General features: G+C 43.9%; 1 protein-coding gene across 4 annotated transcripts in view; it reads left to right on the forward strand.

The window, feature by feature from the left end:
• phf14 (PHD finger protein 14) overlaps nt 1-22,002 on the forward strand; it is a 160,024-nt gene that overhangs the window by 64,139 nt on the left and 73,883 nt on the right. For 3 of the 4 annotated variants that reach the window (XR_004020551.1, XM_030740638.1, XM_030740640.1), the window contains exons 12-14: nt 129-235; nt 3,332-3,463; nt 17,153-17,315. Coding sequence is in view for 3 of the 4 variants with exons in the window: in XM_030740638.1 (XP_030596498.1) it covers nt 129-235; nt 3,332-3,463; nt 17,153-17,315 (402 nt within the window). In the remaining variant the exon portion in view is untranslated. The remainder of the gene's footprint in view (nt 1-128; nt 236-3,331; nt 3,464-17,152; nt 17,316-22,002) is intronic. The other variant, XM_030740639.1, reaches the window with a different exon arrangement.

The following is a 22,002-nucleotide window of genomic DNA, read 5'->3' on the forward strand; positions in this document are numbered from 1 at the left end:
AGAAAATCCCTTTCTTTAACTGAAAAAGAAAACCATACCAGCCAATTTTCTTAAAAGATAAATTACTTTTCATGTTTATGAAATATTAATATTTGTAAAACTTTCTTTTGTTGTTGATTTTTTGGTAGAAATTAAACACTCCAGCAATCCTGAAAGCCCCAAAAGAGAGGAAGACCAGCAAGAAGGAAGGAGGAACCCAAGGAAAGTCAACAAATCTACCAGCAATCCTCTACAGGTAAAAACACAGTGGTTTTGAGGGATGATGGAGCAATGAAAGAAAGGGTTAATGAATCAGGTTAAAAGTTAGAAAGCAGAGTGTGTTTTTTATCTGTCATCGAGTGGCAGAGACGGATGGACTGAGCTTCACTGCTTTATGTTTTAAGTGTGCAAATATACATCTGATACAATTAGGTCCATAAGTAATTGACACTTTTTGGTGATTCTGCCTTTGTATACCACCACAGTGAATTTTAGATCAAACAAGTAAAGTTTTTACACCAGTGAGAATAAAGAAGTGATTGAAGTACAGACTTAGGAATTACAGCCATTTTTTATACTCAGTGCCCAATTTTACAAGGCTCAAAAGTAATTGGACAATTGTCTGACAAGCAGTTTCATGGTCAGGTGAGATCTGTTCCCTCATTATTCCATGACTGATTAAGCAGATAAAAACATCTGGAGGTGATTGCAAGTGTAAGTTGTGCAGTTGGAAAACTCAGTATCGGGTCTAAAGAGATGTTAATGCAAGTGAAAGAGGCCATCACCAGACTGATAAATGCAGCACTGTGGTGGTGTACAGAGGCAATACTGTCTTGAGCCACCCCTTATTTCTCTCTCTCTCTCTCTCTCTCTCTCTCTCTCACTCACACTCACACACACACACACACACACACACACACACACACACACACACACACATATATAAAAATAAAATATGTGTGTTAAGCAGAGCGTAGCATCAAGTCAGTTAGACTTCTGGGATATTCATCTGGGTTCAGTCGGTTTTAACTGTGTTGGTGTTAATGAAATTAACAACAGGTGTGCTAGAGGGGCAACAACCCCCAAAACAGGAATGCTTTTACAGGTAAAGGCCACTGACATTCTTCTTCTCTCCTTATCTTTTCTGACAATTTTTTTCAGTAGTTTTGCATTTAGCTAAGGTCAGTGTCATTACTCGTATAAAGAGGCGATACCTGGACCCTGCAGAGGTTGTACAGGTAGTCCAACTCCTCCAGGATGGCACATCAATATGTGCCATTGCCAGAAGGTTTACTGTGTCTCCCAGCACAGTCTCAGAGCATGGAGGAAATTCCAGGAGACAGGCAGTTACTCAGAGAGCTAGACAGGGTCATTGAATTTCCTTAACTCATCAGCAGGTCTGGTATCTTCATCTTTATGCAAGAAGTAGTAGGATGAGCACTGCTGGAGTCCTATAAAATGGCCTCCAGCAGGCCACTGGTGTGAATGTCTCTGACCAAACAACCAGTTCATTCTGATGCCACCAGGTTAAACTTCAGGTTGTTCAAGAGCTCAGTGATGCTGTGGTCCAAATCTGGGAGGAGATCCCCCAAGATCACATCCATCATCTCGTTAGGAGCATGCCGGATGTTGTCAGGCTTGCATTCAAGCACGTACAACTGCTTAGTACCATTTTGAATTGCTGCAATGAAATTTTGGCAAAATGGACTAGCCTGCTGTATCATTTTTTCACTTTGAGTTTTCAGTCTTTGAATTCAGCCCTCTGTAGGATGATAGTTTTAAATTCCATCAAATGATGTGGCATTCTTTCATACTTTACCCAGTCCATATATACATATCAAGTATTTTTTTCCATTGACATCTGATGTGTTTTCAAAGTGTTCAGTTAATTTTTTTGAGCAGTGTATTTTCCAAACATTTTGAAGGTCTTTCAAAGTTTTTCTTTGGACGTTGGCTGCTTTTTCAACTCATTTTCAGTCCAGTTCTTGTACTTGACCATTTTAAGAGGAATTACATTATTTGGTTATTAAGCCACTTAACATTAAGCTGTGAATCATTCAAGCATAAAAAAAACCACCTAACTAGGGACGATCCAGGGTTGTGTCTGCACATAACAGACAACTTAGCAAAAAAAAAATTTTAAATTGTATCTTTAGGCACTTCATTGCTAGCAGTCAGTAAAACACAATTTGTTCCCATTTAAATTACTCAAATCTATGTAAAATGAAAGCACAGTTTGACAGGCTTAAAATAGAATTTTTGCACCATCAAGTTGATTCCGAAAGCTTTTAGCTGAAAACATGGCATATCTCAGCATGGGGTGCAGTGTATCTATATTTGAGAAAACTGGACTAGTGGAAAGTGGCAGTCTTAAAAACTACCTGCAGCATATAAACAGTATTTTAAAATCCTTAAGAAATAAGAAAAAAATCAAGCAAAAACCTGAACCAGGACCTGCGAGATGCGTCTGACCCTTCAAGCTGATCCGTCCACTGTTTGCTGAAGCCTCAAAAAAGTGGAAGGTTGGCTGTTAAGAAGCCATTCTTAAGGAAGGAGAAGGAGAAAAAGATGTTATTCCAAATTGCATAATCAGTGGTAACAGGTTTTGTGGTATAATGAATTAAATCATTTTCAATATGTACAAAGGAGGTCAGGAGAGAGGTATACTAGTGAGTGTCTACAGCCATCTGTAAAATGTTGTATAGTATTAATGTCAGATTTTGAACCACCATACAATACAACTGTAAGCGTTTGGCAACAGCTTAATTTTTCAGCATGATGATGATCCCAAATGCACTGCCAATGCAGTAAAAGCATAACTGGCTAGAAAAACGCAATTATAATGCAATTACATCAGACACGATCAGCATTATTGTGCATTATTATTATTATTATTATAGTGTGGGCTTTTCTTGACAGAGAATGGAACAAAAGGCAGCTAACATCCAAAGAAGAGCTTTGGATGTCCTTAAAGAAACCTGGAGAACTGTTCCAGAAGACTAATTAAAGAAATTAAAAGAAAGCTTTCTTAAGAGATTTCAGACTGTGATGATCAATAAAGATGGTCTTTCAAGCTCATTAGAATTTTACAAACCCAGTTTATTGCCTTACATACTGTATTTACGTATATGTTCGTATCAATGACTCGATGCACCTATTTTCCATTTTTCTAGCATAATCTCACAAAATGAGAGGTGGCGCAAGACTTTAGCAGTACTATACCTTCTAGACTCAGTGATTGTACTATGTTCCCTCTTTTTCTTTGATTCGTGATGGAGTTCCACAGTCACATCTAAAAGCTTAAACAAAAAGCCTTTTCTCACAACAATTGACACATGATGTATTCCTGCAGCTGTGGCATTTGTAAGAAAAACCAAGACCAACATCTGCTTGTGCTGTGTGACACATGCAAGCTCTACTACCACCTGGGCTGCCTGGAGCCACCACTAACACGAATGCCCAAGAAGACCAAGAACAGCTATTGGTAAGAGACATGGCATAGTTTGGTGTAAGTGGACCCTCAGGCTCTTCCCTGAACAACATGAAGAGTGATCTATTGTCACTAACTGACGGCATCTGTTGTTGCGAGATAACACAAGCACAAAGCAGACATCAGTGAAGGTCACACAGATCAACCACCTTTAGTGCATGTCGTTGATTCCTCTCCCCGACTTTTCTCGTCGTGTCTTAGTTCCCTCCCACCAGAGATGTGAGCAGAGGAAGTGAGGAAAATATATGAGGAGAGAGGAGTTGGGGTATTTAACAAAGTGAGACATCCTTGCCTTGTACCCTCATTTGAAAATGTTGTCATTTGAATATTTATTTAATGGTCTCAGGTGTTATTAGTGTTTTTTAGGGTCACTTTTAATACAAACAAAAATCTGAGTGCATTTTTTTTCTTTTTGTATTTAGGGTCACTTTTAATTCAGCACAGTGGCATGGTGGTTTTATTTAAAAAATCCTTCGTTCATAGTTTGTATATACTTATGCATCCTCGATTATAGCTACTCCATCAAGCTTCCTCTCTCCTCCAGATTCATTTTAGGAATTGAGTTATTTTTCAACATTGCATACTCAGATTGCTTTCCTGATCACAGGCAGGAGTACAGAGGAGGCACAAATTAGTGAAATGACCACCACGACAAACAGAACAAGATACTACACATTTGTGTTGATGACCTTTCACACTTTTGTCAACATTTACCAAACACTGTTGTTCGCTTTCAGTAACACCCATCTTATCTTTCTAATTTTGATCTTTCCACTTTAAATACATATAGTAGAGAGAGTGGATGGATGTGTCTTCTTAGAGTAAAACAGCTATCAAACACTAGCCACTTCTGTAAGTATAAATGTTCAAATGCTCATTAACGCAAATATTTAATCAGCCAATCACATGGCAGCAAGTCAGTCCATTTAGGCATTCAGAAATGGTCAGAATGACCTGCTAAAGTTCAAACCAAGAATCAGAATGGAGAAAAAAAGGTTATTTAAGTGATTTTGAATGTGGCATGGTTGTTTGTGCCAGACAGGCTGGTCTGAGTATTTCAGACACTGCTGGGGATCTCTAAGGTTTACAGAGAATGGTCAGAAAAAGAGCAACAGTTCTGGGCCTGTTCTCCTCTGACACCTTGTTGATGACAGAGGAGAACAGACAGCTTTGAGCTGACAAGAAGGCAACAGTAACTCAAACACTAGTTACAGTCACGCTATGCAGAAGAGCATCTCTAAATGCACAACATGTATACCCTTTAAGCAAATGGGCTACAACAGGAGATCACATGGGGTCCCAGTCCTGTCACCTAAGAACAAGAAACCTAGGCTACAATTTGCATGGGCTCATCAAAATTGGGCAATGGAATACTGAAGAAAATGTTGCCTGAGTTTTCTGCTGCAACATTTGGATGGTAAGGTCCGAATTTGGCGATATAAAGTATCATTTAAATGCCAAATGAGTACTGTTGTTGAAATGGCCATCTCTTCATGGCCACAGTGTTCTTATCTTCTGATGGCTGCTTCCAGCAGGACAACTAACCATGTCACAAAGCTCAGATCATCTCAAACTGATTTTTTGAATATGACAGTAAGTTCACTGTACTCAAATGGCCTCCAGTCACCAGATCTCAGTCTAATAGAGCATCTTTGGGTTGGGGTGGAACAGGAGATTGAAATCACGGATTTGCCGCTGACAAATCTGCAGTAACTGCATGATGCTATCGTGTCAGTATGGAACAAAATCTCAGAGGAACTTTAACAGCACCTTATTGAAGAATGAAGAAATAAAGCAGTTCTGAAAGCTAAAGGGGGTCCAACCCTGTACTAGCAAGGTGGTCCAACTAGCACAGTACTAGTGTACCTAATAGTGCTATGTGAGTATAATTTCATAGCAGGATATGCAGAATATATTCCCATTTCAAATGTTTCTTCTTAATGATGTATTAAATGTAAATGAATGAGCAGTAACCTCCACCAATTACATTTCTCGTTCCAGGTAGAGTAAGACATTGATTTGTGATAGGGTATGGTTTGTGATAGACTGGTTATGTTTTATAGTTAGTTAATTCATAAAATAAAAATGAATAAAAACATTAATTTTTGTCAACATACAAAATTGAACATGAACAGGGTTTTAGTCATTCAGGAGCAGTGACCAGTTGGGATCCAGAATTTGTTTATTCTTATTAGCTGTGACATTTGAGACACAGATTATCAAATGATGGGTGCAGAGATGGTGGATATGTCATAGTCTCATCTCTCAACTGCTACATTTGTTTAATGTTTGTGTTTCTTAAACACAGAGAAGAGATTTAATGTATATGTTTTCCACGTGTGTTAGCTCAAAGAAACATTCTACTTCTACCTCTGTTTGAAAAAGCAGGGAAATTTTTCTCTCTTAAATGAAAGAAATGGTGCTACAGTACAAAACATGTTTCAGGGTAGTAAAGTAGTAAGGTAGTAAATTAAATGAGCTCAAATTAAGGGTATTAAAAGGTAGTAAAAGATAACAAACAGAATTTGACTTGGTAGTAAATTTTTCATCACCCCTTCAATATATTTTGACTTTTCCATTGATGCAGACTTTTTGTTTTAAGTTCATTTAACTATAAAATCTGTATAAAAATACAACTACTCATCAGGACCTGAACTGATGTTGATAGACTCGATTGATTTCGCCTTCCGATCTGCTGGTGGCCACCACCTGATGAAGTTAACAGGAGTGCATCATCTGTAAAAAGCAGAGATGAGATTCTGAGGCCACCAAGGTAGAAGCCTTCCACTACTTGGCAATGCCTAGAAATTCTGTCCATAAAACTTATGAACAGAATCGGTTTCAAAGGGCAGCCCTGGCAGAGTCCAACACTGACAAGAAACGAGTCTGATTTATTGCTGGCAATGCTAACTAAGCACTCATGTCGGTTGTACGGGAACTGAACGGTCTGCAACAATGGGCCAGACACCCCATACTCCCACTGCACCCCCACAGGATGCCCTGAGGGACACAGTTGAATGCCTTCTCCGAGTCCACGAAACACACGTAGACTGGATGGGCAAACTCCAGCGTTCCACGACCAGGATGAAAACTGCATAGTTCCTCTTGGATCCAAGGTTTGACTGATGGGCGGACCCTCCTTTCCAGCTGTGGAGGAATGTGATTCCCCCGGTAAAGATGGGGACCACCACAAAAGTCTGCCAATCCAGTGGCACCGTCCCAAATCTCCATGCATGTTACAGAAGCATGTCAACCAAGAACACCTTACAGCATCCAGAGCTTTCAGGAACTCAGGACAAATCTCATCCACCCCATGGGCCCTGTCACCAAGGAGTTCTTCAACCACCTCAGTGACCTCACCCCTAGTGATGGGTGAGTTGTCCTCCTCATCCCCATACTCTGCTTCCCTTACAGAAGGCATGTCAGTGGGATTAAGGAGGTCCTTGAAGTATTCCTTCCACTGCCCGACTATAGCCTCAAGGCTATCTGAAAGTTTTCCATAGCCTCACTGAACTACTCCCACACCAGAGTTTTGCTTCAGCCATTGCCTGAGCTGTGTTCTACTTTTTCTGCCGGTACCTGTCAGCTGAAGGAGTCCCACAGGCTAACCAAGCCTTATAGGACTCCTTCTTCAGCTTGATGGCTCCTCCACCTCTGATTTCCACCATCTGGTTTGGGGATTACCACCTCCTTGTGGCAGTGGATGGTGGGTAGGCACTCGCCTTGCAGCCGGAAGGTTGCTGGTTTGAGCCCCTGTCCTTGCGCTGCGTTGTGTGCTTGGGCAAGACACTTAAACCACATTGCCTAACGGTAGCGCCTGTCTCTGGCTGCATGACCGCAGATGCTCGTCTCTAGATGAGTGATCTGGAAGAGTCATTTCATTGTGTGCCTTGTGTGCACAGTGACAATGAGTTGAATCTAACATCTAACACCACAGGCACCAACCACCTTGCAGCCGCAGCTCTGAGCAGCAGCCTCAACAATGGAGGTGTGGAACATAGTCCATTCGGACTCAGTGTCGTCAGCCTCCCTCAGAATGCTGTCGTAGTTCTGCCATGAGAGTTGAAGAACTTGCGGACTGGGGCCAATGCTTTTCCCAGCACACCCTTATTGTACATTTAGGTGCGCCAGGTCTGTCCAGCATTCTCCCCAATCATCTGATCCAACTCACCACCAGGCGGTAATCAGTTGACAGCTCAGCTCCTCTCTTCACCTCAGTGTCCAGAACATATGGCCACAGATCTGATGATGCGATTACAAAATTGATCATCGACCTGTGACCTAGGGTGTCCTGGTACCACGTGCACTTATGGACATTATGTTCAAACATGGTGTTCATTATGAACAATCTGTGGCTTGCACAGGAGTCCAACCAACACTCCGGTTCAGATCAGGCAGGCCATTCCTCCCAATCACACCCCTCTAGGTCTCACTGTTATAACCCATGTCAGTGTTGAAGTCTCCCATTAGGACAACAGTCACCAGATTGAGTACCCTCAAGCACCCCACCCAGCAAGTCCAAGAAGGATATGTACTCTGAATTGTCATTTAGTGCTTAAGCACAAACAACAGTCAGGACCCATTCCCTGGCCGAAGGTGCAGGGAAGCAACCCTCTCATCCATCCATCCATCCATTCTCTTCCACTTATCCGGGGCCAGGTCACGGGGGAAGGAGCCTAAGCAGAGAAGCCCAGGCTTCCCTCTCCCAAGCCACCTCGTCCAGCTCATCCGGAGGGACCCCAAGGCGTTCCCAGGCCAGCAGAGAGATATAATCTCTCCAGCATGTCCTGGGTCTACCACGGGGCCTCCTCTCGGTGGGACATGCCCGGAACACCTCACCCAAGAGGCTGCCAGGAGGCATTCTAATCAGATGCCCAAGCCACCTCAATTGGCTCCTTTCGATGTGGAGGAGCAGCAGCTCTACTCTGAGCCCCTCCTGGATGGCCGCACTCCTCACCTTATCTCTAAGGGAGAGGCCAGCCACCCTTTGAAGGAAACTAATTTCTGCCGCTTGTATTCGCGATCTTATTCTTTCGGTCACTACCCAAAGCTCGTGACCATAGGTGAGGGTAGCCGCTTCACATTTGGCTGTGAACCGTTCCACTGCGAGCTGGAGGCCACCCTCTGATGAAGCCAACAGGACCGCATCATTTGCAAAGAGCAGAGATGAGACTCTGAGGCCACCAAAGAAGAAGCCTTCCGCCACCTGGCTACACCTAGAAATTTTGTCCATAAAAATTATGAACAGAATCTGTGACAAAGGGCAGCCCTGACGGAGTCCGACACCCACAGGAAACAAATCCGACTTATTACCGGCTATACGGACCAAGCTCTCGCTGCGGTTGTACAGAGACTGAATGGCCCGCAACAGCAGGCCACACACCCCATACTCCGGCAAGACCACCCAAAGGATACCCCGAGGGACACGGTCGAATGCCTTCTCCAAGTCCACAAAGCACATGTAGACTGGTTGGGCAAACTCCCACGCACACTCAAATATCCTTGAGAGGATAAAGAGCTGGTCCAGCGTTCCACGACCAGGACGAAAACCTCCTGGATCCGAGGTTCGACTAACGGATGGACCCTCCTTTCCAGCACACTGGCATAGACCTTACCGGGGAGGCTGAGGAGTGTGATCCCCCAAAAGTTGGAGCACACCCTCCAGTCTCCCTTTTTAAAGATGGGGACCACCACCCCAGTCTGCCAATCCAATGGCACTGCCCCAGATCTCCACGTGATGTTGCAGAGGCATGTCAACCAAGACAGCCTTACAACATCCAGAGCCTTCAGGACCTCAGGGTGAATCTCGTCCACCCCAGGGGCCCTGCCACCAAGGAGTTGTTTAACTGCCTCAGTGACCTCACCCCCAGTGGTGGTCAAGTCATCTCCCTCATCCCCAGACTCTGCTTCCACTACAGAAGGTGTGTCAGTGGAATTCAGGAGGTCCTCGAAGTATTCCTTCCACCGTCCAACTATAGCCTCAGTTGAAGTCAGCAGCACCCCACCTGCACTGTAAACTGTGTGAGTGGAGCACTGCTTTCTCCTCCTGAGTTGCCTGACGGTTTGCCTGAATCGCTTCAATGCCGTCTGAAAGTCTTTTTCCATAGCCTCACCGAACTCCTCCCACACCCAAGTTTTTGCTTTCTGCCACTACCCGAGCTGCATTCCGCTTGGCCTGCCGATACCTGTCAGCTGCCTCCGGAGTCCCACAGGCTAACCAAGCCCGAAAGGACTCTTTCTTCAGCTTGATGGCTCCCTTCACCTCCGGTGATCACCATCTGGTTTGGGGGTTACCACCACAACAGGCACCAACCTCCTTGCAGCCACAGCTCTTAGCAGCAGCCTCAACAGTGGAGGTGCGGAACATGGTCCATTCAGACTGAGTGTCCTCAGCCTCCCTCGGAATGCTGTCGAAGTTCTGCCGGAGGTGGGAGTTGAAGATCTCCCGGACTGGGGCTTCTGCCAGGCATTCCCAGCGCACCCTCACACTACGTTTAGGTGCGCCAGGTCTGTCCAGCATCTTCCCCCGCCACCGGGGGGGGATACAAGAATACCCACCCCAGCTCGCCGCCTCTCACCGAGGGCAACTCCCGACTCGAACAAAGTCCAGCCCTTCTCCAGGAGACTGGTTCCAGGCCATGCGTTGAGGTGAGCCCAACTATATCTAGCTGGCATCTCTCAACCTCACGCACTAGCTCAGGCTCCTTCCCCACCAGAGAGGTGACATTTCATGTCCCAATAGCCAGTCTCGATAGCCTGGGATTGGTCCGACAGGGCCTCCGCCCTCAGCCACCGCCTGACACACACTGCATCTGACCCCTACGACGCCTCCTGTGGGTGGTGGGCCTACAGGAGGGCGGGCCCATGTAACCCCTTCGGGCTGCGCCCGGCTGAGCATAACGGGCTAATGCCCGGCCACCAGACTCTCTCCCTTGAGCTCCCTCCCCAGACCTGGCTCCAGGGTGGGGCCCCGGTAACCCTATCCCGGGCAGGGTAAACTGTTCCCTTGCTGTTACAAACATAGGGGTCTTCTGAACCGCTCTTTGTCTGGACCCTCACCCAGGACCAGTTTGCCATGGGAGACCCTACCAGGGGTACAAGCCCCCGGGCAACATAGCTCCTGGGGTCACTGGGACACTCAAACCCCTCCACCATGATAAGGTGGTGATTCACGGAGGAGACCCTCTCATCCATTGTTAATAACCCCAACATACAGGCAGCAAGCTGACGGGATACAAGGATACGCACCCCAGCTCACTGCCTCTCACCAAGGGCAACTCCAGACTGGAACAAATTCTGGCCCTTCTCCCGGAGACTGGTTCCAGAGCCCAGGTGGTGCGTTGAGGTGAGCCTGACTATATCTAGCTGGTATCTCTCAACCTAATGCCCGGTTGGACACCACAGACTAACGCCTGGCCACCAGACGCTCTCCTTCGAGCTCCCTCCCTAGGCCTGGCTTCAGGGTGAGGCCCTGGTAACCCTATCCCAGACTGGGTAAACCGTTCCCTTGATATTTTTTCCATAGGTGTCGTTGGAATTGCTCTTCGTGTGGCCCTTTATCCAGGACTAATTTGCTTTGGTAGAACACAAAAAGCCCCCGGACAACAGAGCTCCTGGGATTACTGGGACACACAGACTCTTCCACCACGATAAGGTGGCGATTCATAGAGGAGAGTTTTATTTTAAATATATATATATATATATATATATATATATATATATATATATATTATATATATATAATACATACAGAGGTGGCAAAAGTACTGACATTCTGTACTTAATTACAAGTACAAGTACTTGTGTTAAAGACTACTCTGATAAAAGTTGAAGTACTGGTTTAACTTCTTTACTCAAGTAAAAGTAAAGATGTACAGGCTCTGAAATCTACTCAAAGCAAGTAAAAGTAGCCCTTTGGACGACGTTTCTACCTGCTATTTTTCTGTAAAGCTAACTGAACCTCATTATATATTAGTGTAATAATATAAAACAATACATGAGAATACAAATGTTATTCCAAAATAAATTTTAATCCTAATGAATGTACTGAGCTTGAATCTGTTTTGTAGGACACAAACTGTAAAAGGGAATTTAAAAACAGCTCTATTCTTGCATTGTGGAGGGTCACTGTGCCTCCACCTAAACACAAAACTGAGTATTCTCAAGGGTTACAGTGGGATTCAGAAGGTGGAGGAACCCTAAGATCAGTTGTAATGGCTCTGCATGGGGGAGAAAAATCACAGCTTTCTATTGTGAGCTCCAGTAAATGATCTTGGTGCGCAGGCTGTGATCAGCTTATCTGCTGCTGCTGCTCTTATCTTCCTCTCCTGTCCTCTTTCTTACATCTTTCTCCATCTTAGTGAAGTTACTGCTTATTCTTTGCTCTCCCTGGAAATACAGCAGCTGTTCTTTTAGCTAGCAGACACGCTGTGTGACAAACTGCAGACACTTTTTGTGCTTTAAATTTTCTGTCCCTCATTTTCCTCACCGTTCCTGCACGTAGCCTCTATGTAAAGCGCAACTTCCCCTCACTCACAACGCTCACAATCAGGAGCTGGCTCCCACACTGACCGGAAATGCAAACTGTTCTCAGACGCGTTAAACCTAAAGTAACAAGCTTGTTTTGAAAATGTAAGAAGTATAAAGTACAGATATTTGTGTAAAAATGTAGGGAGTAAAAGTAAAAAAGTAGTCAGTAAAATAAATACTCAAGTAAAGGACAGCTACCTGAAAAATCTACTTAAGTGCAGTAACGAAGTGTTTGTACTATGTTACTTCCCACCTCTGTGTGTGTATGTGTGTGTACATTATTTATATATATATATATATATATATATATATATATATATATATATATATATATATATATATATATTAGGGTGGGACTCGATTAAAAAAATTAATCTAATTATTAGGAGCTTTGTAATTAATTAATCAAAATTAATCGCATTTTAATTGCATTTGAATATTTAACATGAGAAATATTAATTTGTTTGGTTGATGAATAAATCAATATACATAAGCTTAAACTTCAAAATGTTGTTCATTTTCCCACCAGTCTACTACACAGACCAATGAAGGGTGGAAGTGCTCCTGTGATAAACTCCTGAAATTAAAGTTAAGCATCATAACTGGATAGTTTTAGTCAACATTAATGTCTCACTTGTTATAGTTGGAAATTAGAAGAAGAAGAAGAAACAGCCTTTATTGTCCCACAGAGGGGAAATTTGGGTGTAACAGCAGCCGCAGTTATTATAAATATAAATAAAGATATAATAATTCACACTATTAAGAAAAGAATATATATAAAATCAACAAACAATATTAACCTTAATACTACTAATAATAATAACACTATATACAATGTGCATGATGTGCCGGACTATTTACAGTATATTATATATTATCCTACATTGTGTAGGTTATTGTGGTTTTTGTTGGGAGCAGTGATGGTTATAAAGTCTTACAGCTGCTGGGAGGAAGGATCTGCGGTAACGCTCCTTTGTGCATTTAGGATGCAGCAGTCTGTCACTGAAGGAGCTCTCCAGCTCAGCAACAGTTTCATGCATGGGATGGGAGACCTTGTCCATCAGTGATGTTATTTTGGTCAGAGTCCTTCTGTCTCCCACCACCTGCACTGAGTCGAGAGGACATCCTAGGACAGAGCTGGCTTTCCTGATGAGCTTGTCTATCCTCTTCCTCTCAGCTGTAGACAAGCTGCTGCTCCAACATACTGCTGCATAGAAGATGGCTGATGCCACCACAGAGTCATAGAAGGTCTTCAGGAGTGTCCCCTGCACTCCAAAAGACCTCAGCCTTCTCAGCAGGTAGAGTCTGCTCTGACCCTTCCTGTAGAGCGCATCAGTGTTATGAGTCCAGTCCAGTTTATTGTTCAGGTGAACACCCAGGTACTTATAAGAGTCCACTATCTCAATGTCCACTCCCTGGATGTTCACCGGTGTCCGTGTGGTGGGTCTGCGCCTGCGGAAATCCACCACCAGCTCCTTGGTTTTAGCGGCGTTGATCAGGAGGTGGTTCCGCTGGCACCAGTCCACAAAGTCCTGAGTCCACTGTCTGTACTCTGAGTCATCCTCACCTGTGATGAGGCCAACTATGGCAGAGTCGTCAGAGAACTTCTGCAGATGGCAGCGTGGGGAGTTGATGGAGAAGTCTGCAGTGTAGAGGGTGAAGAGGAACGGTGCCAGCACAGTTCCCTGTGGGGCCCCCGTACTGCAGACCAGCCTGTCAGAGACACAGCCCTGTGTCCTCACGTACTGTGGGCGGTCAGTGAGGTAGTCCAGTATCCACTCGGAGATGTGGTGGTCCACTCCTGACAGTTCCAGCTTGTCTCTCAGAAGTCCTGGCTGGATGGTGTTAAAAGCACTGGAGAAATCAAAGAACATGATCCTCACAGTGCTTCCAGGCTTCTCCAGGTGGGTCAGAGCTCGGTGCAGGAGGTAGATGATGGCGTCATCCACCCCGATGCCAGGCCGGTAGGCGAACTGCAGCGGGTCCAACGAAGACGACACCATGAGGCGTAGATGGTTGAGGACCAGCCTCTCGAGGGTCTTCATTAGATGCGATGTCAGGGCTACCGGCCTGTAGCTGCTGAGATCCTTTGGATGTTTGGTCTTTGGTACCGGTACCACACAGGAGGTCTTCCACAGTTGTGGTACTTTCCCCAGCTTCATGCTCAGGTTGAACATGTATCCCATGATGCCACACAGCTGATCTGCGCAGCACCTCAGGAGCCTGGAGCTGATGCCGTCTGGACCAGCAGCCTTTCGCACCTTGATCTTACGTAGCTCCTTCCTCACATGATGAGTTGAGAGGGACAAGATGGAGGTGGGGGGTGGGGGTTGTGAGATGGAGTCCTCAGAAGTGAAGGGGGTGGGTGATGGCTGAGAGCTGAGAGGTGTGAGGTCCCAAGAAGAAGAAAGGTTGGCAGTCATTAAAGATGGTGGGGCTGACAGCAGGGGGGACTGGGCTGGGGGAGGGGTGGGTGGCTGGTCAAATCTGTTAAAGAACTGGTTCAGGTTGTTAACCCACTCTAAGTCTCCCACAACCCTAGGGCTTGGTTTGTGGCCTGAAATTGAGTTCAAACTCCTCCAAACCCCACTGATGTTGCTCTGCTGTAGCTGGTCCTCCATCTTCTTCCTGTAGATGTTTTTTCCATCCCTGATTTTCCTTCTCAGATCCTTCTGCACGGCTCTCAGCTCCTCCTTATTTCCTGATCTAAAGGCTCTCTTCTTCTCCTTCAGGAGAGCCTTTATTTCAGAGTTGATCCAGGGTTTGTTGTTTGAAAAACACCGTACCCTCCTGGTGGGCACAGTGTTTTCCACGCAGAAATTGATGTAATCAGTGATGCAGTCCGTGATGCTGTCGATGTCCTCCCCATGAGGGGCACAAAGCTCTTCCCACACAGTGGAGCTAAAGCAGTCTCTCAGAGCTTCTTCAGTCTCCTCAGACCATTTCTTCACTGTGTGTGTCACAACTGGTTCTCTGTGTACCAAGGGTTTGTACACAGGCTGGAGATGAACCAGGTTGTGATCTGAGCCCCCCAGGGGAGGCAGAGGTGATGAGCTGTATGCCTCCTTGATGTTGGCATACAGTAGATCCAGTGTGTTGGTATTCCTGGTGTGGCAGGTGACATACTGGGTGAAGGTGGGGAGAGTGGAGGACAGGGAGACGTGGTTAAAGTCCCCTGAGATCAGAAAGAGGGCCTGTGGGTGCTGTGTTTGGAGTCTGCTGGTAGTAGCATGGAGGACATCGCAGGCTGCAGCAGCGTTAGCAGAGGGCGGCACATACACAGTTATCACAATAACATGTGAAAACTCCCGAGGAAGATAGTGCGGTCTCATACCAACAGCGAGCAGTTCAATGTCCTTACTGCAGAGCGTCTCTTTGATGGTTAGATGTCTGGAGTTGCACCATCTATCGTTCACAAACACAGCCAGACCCCCGCCCCTCTTCTTACCACTCTCCTTGGTTCTGTCGGCACGGATCAAATGAAAGCCGTCCATGTTTATGTGTGAGTCCGGGGTTAGCTCGGTTAGCCACGTCTCCGTCAGGCACATGAGGCTGCTCTCCCGGTAGCTCCTTTGATGTCGCGTTAGCGCCGCCAGCTCGTCCACTTTGTTGGGAAGAGATCTCACGTTTCCCATGATGATGGACGGGATGACGGGCCTGTACCTTCTCCCCTGGCAACGACGACCTATGCCCGCACGTCTCCCGCGTCTCTTCCTTCTCAGTTCGCGGGGAATATCGAGTCGTTCAGCAGGAGTAGGCACAGCGGAGCGCCCGATGGAGATCAGCTGGTCCCGAGAGTAAACAATAGGAGCGTGGCCACTCTCGCAGTCTCCAAACATAAACACCATAAAAAGGGTAAATAAAAACAAAATTTTCCAGAAAAAAGTCTGCTCCATCATGAGGAAAAAGAGCAGAAGATACAGAAACACAAAAACACATCTAATACTAAACAAAATGAGAAAAAACACGGAATTAGTGCAGAGCTGCTGAAACTGGCTGCCTGCTCGCGCGGCGCCGGAAGTAAAGTTAATCATTCTCTCAGCTGTATTCCTTGATGATGAAATGTGTCATGCTTGTTTTAACAGCTTATTTTGAATAAAGACTTAAAATTAAACCACAAAAAGGAGGAAAAGTTCGTTCTCCGTTTAACAGCTGTTTTTACACAGCTGTGCGTCGCACTCATGGTTGCTAGGCAACACGAGCTACGCAGAGGCGAGGGCAGGTGACCTGATATGAAGGCTAGCTGCTCACTTCCGGCCTTTGTGGTCTTCCTGGGCTGCGAAGGACGTGGGCCGGGTCCTTCGAAGGATGCGGCCCCTGAATTTGGACATTGTGCGTCGATATAATCTGTATGCCGGGAACTCGTGCACTGAGAAACGTTCCACGGTGCAAAGTGCGTTAAGTTTTTTAATTCGTTAATTTCCCTGTAATTATAACCAAAATTAATGCGTTAAAGTCCCACCCCTAATATATATATATATATATATATATATATATATATATATATATATATATATATATATATATATAATGTAAGTGTTTTATTGGATTGCTTTGGCCTGCTGTATATTATCAAAATAGTATTTGAATTTGATGTTGTGATAACACTGTATAAGTACAATAAATACACAAAAATAAACTGAGGTCAAGTTTTGCTTTGTTCCCAGTAGTCTAGTAGACACTAGTAGGTCATATCACTGCATGAACAATGATTTTAAGCACTTTGAGTGGTCAGTAAAATTGGGAAAGTGCTATATAAATGTCAGTACACTAATAAGTACAAATTTTGTCAATGACACCATAAATTGCTATGGAACTGCAGGTTAATGACTCTTGACATGATATTTGGAGGCAGCACAGATAAATTCCAGTGCTAGTCCACCCTGAGGCTTTAATGTGTAAATGGTAATGCTGTGAGGTATACAAATGCACCAGTACTGAGCCTGAATCAGGATGTAGTGAGTCTAGCGTATCATAAAGACTGAAAAAATGGGATATTCATACTCAGCATCATCAGAATTTTTTTAAACAGCGTGGCAAAGCAGACTGTTTTTAATCAGAATCAACAAACTCTTTACAGTAAAGTTTGAGCTGTGTGATTTAAAAAAAAAATCAATTCCTATGAGTGAGGCAAGCTGTCCTCCTTTTCTTCAGGCAGTGCTCCGAGTGTGACCAGGCCAGCAGTGATGAAGCAAATATCGCCATGGAGACATTACCAGATGGTACCAAGAGGTCCAGGAGGCAGATCAAAGGACCAATCAAATTCATCCCACAGGAGATGTCACCAGAGCCCAAGAAACATCAAGTGAGAGGCACGGTGTGTACTGACACACTGGAAATAGTTCACATCAGCTGAAATTTGCAAAAAGTTTGTACGCTCTGTTCCTTCATTCTAATTAGAGTGTATATGAGTCATCACTGGCTAATTGACAGATCCATATTGATTACAAATAATTAACCTGAGTCCTCATTAATTCTCCTGCTCTTTTTAAGGTTATCACTAAGTTGCACACGGTGATCACATGCTTTTACCAAGCACAATATAAAAGTGTTACTGCACACAGAAAAAACAGATTTGCTTTAAAAAAAAAAGAAGGGGCGGAAAATAAACTTGAATTAAAAAGTTTTCCTTGGTTGATTCACTGTATTTGATGAGAGGCAAGCACAGAAAGGGAAGAACCCAGTTAGAAATAACTGAACAGACTGAAGAGAGAGGCGTCATAGAGAGATGTTTTAAAAGCAGTCGGTCACTGCTATTGCTCATTAAAACCACCCAATAATTCTGATAATATTCTGTGTGTATAGATTTTGTGGTAATAAAATAGACCTACTTAATTAAAAAAATTAAAAAGTGGCATGTTGACTCAGAGGTACATTAAGAAATCCAGAGAAATGGAAAGTTAAATTGGTTTGTGTTGCTAAATTTATTACATTAACGTAGTAGAAATATACATTACCGTATTTTTCGGACTATACGTCGCTCCGGAGTATAGGTCGCACCAGCCAAAAAATGCATAATAAAGAAGAAAAAAACATATATAGGTCGCACTGGACTATAAGTCGCACTTTTTTTGGGGGGGGGGGGTTGATATAATCCGAGACCCAGAGCAGAAATTCCATCTTGAACGGCAATTTAAAATAATAATGGATTAAAGAACAGGACGAACACGGTTACGCCTACGTTATGCTAACGTAGCACATTCAGCTACATGACGCACAACGAACACGTGTTCGGTATGTTAACGTAACATTAAGTTATTCAGATAACCATAGCATAAAGAACATACTAACAAGTTAACCAAACCATCAATCCATTGAATTCTTCATCCTCGGTGTCACTTCTAAACAATTCCGTACACTCCGTAGACGAAGCGCCGCTTCCTCTTCTGTGTCACGTTAGTCAGACTCGTCGTCAGCTGCAGTTCCAATTATTCCAGCCTTTCTGAATCCCAACAGGATGGTTTGTCGCTGAAGCCCATGTTTTCTTGATCCATCCAATGACTTCCAGGAAAGTTGGGTGGCGCATTCTCCCAGTTGCCGTTAAGCTGTGCTCTCCATCCATCATCCACTGCGCCCACAGGTTACGCAAGACTGCCTTAAAGCTGCAGTTCACGGAGATGTCAAGTATCTGAGTATTTTGGTTCATGTGTTATAAATGTCACATATACGTCGCTCCGGAGTATAGGTCGCACCCCCAGCCAAGCTATGAAAAAAAGTGCGACTTATACTCCGGAAAATACGGTATATGCATTTTTATTGACTTTATGCAACCCATCACTTGGTTCAATTTTTAGGGTTTATCATTCTCTGTGGCCTTGATGCTAAATAAAAAGGCCCTTCTATATATTTCTCATTCATTACAAATATAGATTAGATAAGACCACATTAGGCACTTGCATATATACACGTTTTTTTTTTTTAATTTGTATCTAGAGCACTAATGTAAACTTTTGTTTGCACAAATGGTGACTTTTTTTCTTGTGATTTATTCAATTTTGTTTTGTTACAGCCCAAATCACAATCACATGACTTTGCCTAAAGTAGGTTTATAACCTTCCATCCATCCATCCATTCGCTTCCGCACATCCTGTTAAGGGTCGCGGGGGGGCTGGAGCCTATCCCAGCTGTCATAGGGCGAGAGGCAGGGTACACCCTGTACGGGTCGCCAGCCTGTTGCAGGGCCAACACAGAGGGACAGACGACCTTTCACACTCACATTCATGTTCTCATTCACACCTATGGGCAATTTAGATTAGCCAATTAACCTAACCCCAGTAACTGCATGTCTTTGGAATGTGGGAGGAAACCGGAGTACCCGGAGGAAACCCACGCAGGTTTATAACCTGTACCAAAAAAATCCAGGATAGACTTAAGTGTCAATTCTGCCATAACACTTGAAGCCATTTGACTTTGACTTTTGGTCTTTGGCCGTTAAAAAAAAAAAAAGCTGCAGTAAGTGGACTATGTCAGGTTATGGTATAACATTTGATGTCAGCTGTGAAAGGGAACAGAACAGCCTCTCCACCCCTCAGTGGATTATACTTAACCGAGCTGTTCATGGTCTGATCCTGCGATACAGATCTGCCTCAAGAAGCACTCCAGATAGATATCTGACAGCTAGGTGTTGGAGGGCTGCTAGGCTGTCTGTCACTTCCCTTTTGTTTTTTCTTCAGTCAGTATGTGACCCAGAGCTTCTCACTTGGAACTCAAGAGAATTTTTTCTCTTGTGGTTGTGGGTGCTTCCAGGTGAGATAGTAGCGCCTGTGTGAGACTCCAAGCTCTGTTACAAATGAAGAAATGAACAAAGAAATGGAGGAGTGTCTCAGCCACTTCTCACCATTCTGTCTGTCTGGAAATAGCAGTATGTTAGAGCACCGTGGCAGTCTGGGTTAATGGATATATCTGTTTGGGTTTGGAAACCATGGGCCCAGACGTGTGCTGAGAACCCTGCTGAAGCTCTGGGGATTAAGCTGCCTTCTGATTTGTCTTGCCGTCCCAGCCACTCAGGCAATGCACTTCAGTGCAGTATTTATCTTGAAATTCAAAGTGAGCAATGGCAGCTGCTAAAAGGGCCTTGCTTTGCATTTTTAATGCTTTTACAAAGGTACCGAATACTGGCACTTCTCTAAAGCCATGTTTCAATTTATCAGGACTGGCTAATCGACTTCCTGCTGGCCTTAATGGCTGCAGTGTGTGTGTGTGTGTGTGTGTGTGTATACACAGACATTTACCTTTGGCCCAAAGGCTTAACACAGCTCAGAGCCATCTAAATACAGTGACCTGTAGTTAGTAATGTCTGCTGGAGGAAAACCTATAGTCTGCCCTGTTTTTTTTTTTTTTAATACATGTACATAAATTTAATGTTCTATAGACAAGTATGTTTGATTAAATATTGTCCTGCTTCAGTTACAGACCATGGCAAACACTCATTAGGTTAGTTGGTGATTCTAAATTGCCCATAGGTGTGAATGTGAGAGTGAATGGTTGTCTGCCGTGCGACAGAGTGGTCACCTGTCCAGGGTGTACCCTGCCTCTTTGCTTCTAGGCTCCAGCCCCCCCGCTACTCTGAATTGGATAAGAAAAAGAAAATTGATGGATGGATGGATATTTCTCTTAGGAATAGTACTGTATTTTCCGGACTATAAGTCACACTTTTTTTCATAGTTTGGCCGGGGGTGCGACTTATACTCCAGACCGACTTATATGTGAAATTATTGACACATTAACCAAAATACTCCAGCCACTTGACATCTCCATGAACCGGTGTTGTGCGAAATTCTGTTCCCCTGTGAAAATCTGTTCCCCTTGTGTCCGAAGTGCGAACTGCAACCAGAGAGGCGGATGCGACTGTATTCAGGGCGCTTCTGATCGATTTCTTGGTAAAATGACACTGTAAAAGAGTTGCTCATAAATCAATTTGTTCCCATGTCATGGAGGGGGAACACAATATTTTGGATGGCTGAAATATTTGTCCCCCCCCCTGTGTAACTTTGGCAAATAAAGAGCAAATATTTTCATATTTACAGGAGTTGTTGTTCTTGATGAGAGGAATAAAGACTGTTGGATACGCCTCTCTGACTGCAGTTCACTCTCCCGAAACAGGGGTAACAGATTTTCACAGGGGAACAGAATTTCGCACAACACATCATGTAGCTGAATGTGTTACGTTAACATACCGTAGGCATTCGACCCGTTCTTTAATCCATTATTATTTTAAATTGCCTTTCAAGGTGAAATGTCTGTTCTTTGTCTCGGATTTTACCAAATAAATTTCCCCCAAAAATGCGACTTATAGTCCAGTGTGACTTATATATGTTTTTTCTTCTTTAGTATGCATTTTTTGGCTGGTGCGACTAATACTCCGGAGCGACTTATAGTCCGAAAAATACGGTATATGAAAGGATTATCCAGAATTAACATCAAAGGCATGTCCTAACATACTTCATTATTTTTCCTCCTTTGTTAAATCCTAAAAACTCAATCTAGTATTGCTTGTCAACTTTCATGAGTAGTGCTTAATAACCCACATTACTTCTCTCATTTTGGTTAGCTAAACAGTTTTGTAACCGGTAGTTTTTATCATTGAAACACATCAAAAATATACACTGAAAGTGAAAAGTGTGTGACAGAAAAAAGAGCTGTATCTATAAATAAAAACTGCCCATAATAAGACTATAAAAGTGCTGTATGATTATTAGTGTTTACCATTTCAAATGGACTGCATTTATACAATGCTTTTCTGGGCTAATGGAGCATTAAAGGCACTTTGCACCACATGATTCCAGCTGTGTCCAGCATCCAGCAGAGTGCATGTCACTTTGAAAAAAGAAAAAAAAAAATTGTGAGTTTCTCTACAACCTGGAGATCTCAATGTCACCTTTATGGCCTCTACAAAAGTGGTTGTTGTCAACTGCAGGATTGTGACCCAGGGTATTTTACAAACAAGTGATGCATCACTTAGGTGCACCATTAAGTCTGAGTGAATACAGGGCCATGAATAAGTG

The sequence above is a fragment of the Archocentrus centrarchus genome, chromosome 11, assembly GCF_007364275.1.
Source record: "Archocentrus centrarchus isolate MPI-CPG fArcCen1 chromosome 11, fArcCen1, whole genome shotgun sequence".
In the NCBI taxonomy this organism is placed as follows: domain Eukaryota; kingdom Metazoa; phylum Chordata; class Actinopteri; order Cichliformes; family Cichlidae; genus Archocentrus; species Archocentrus centrarchus.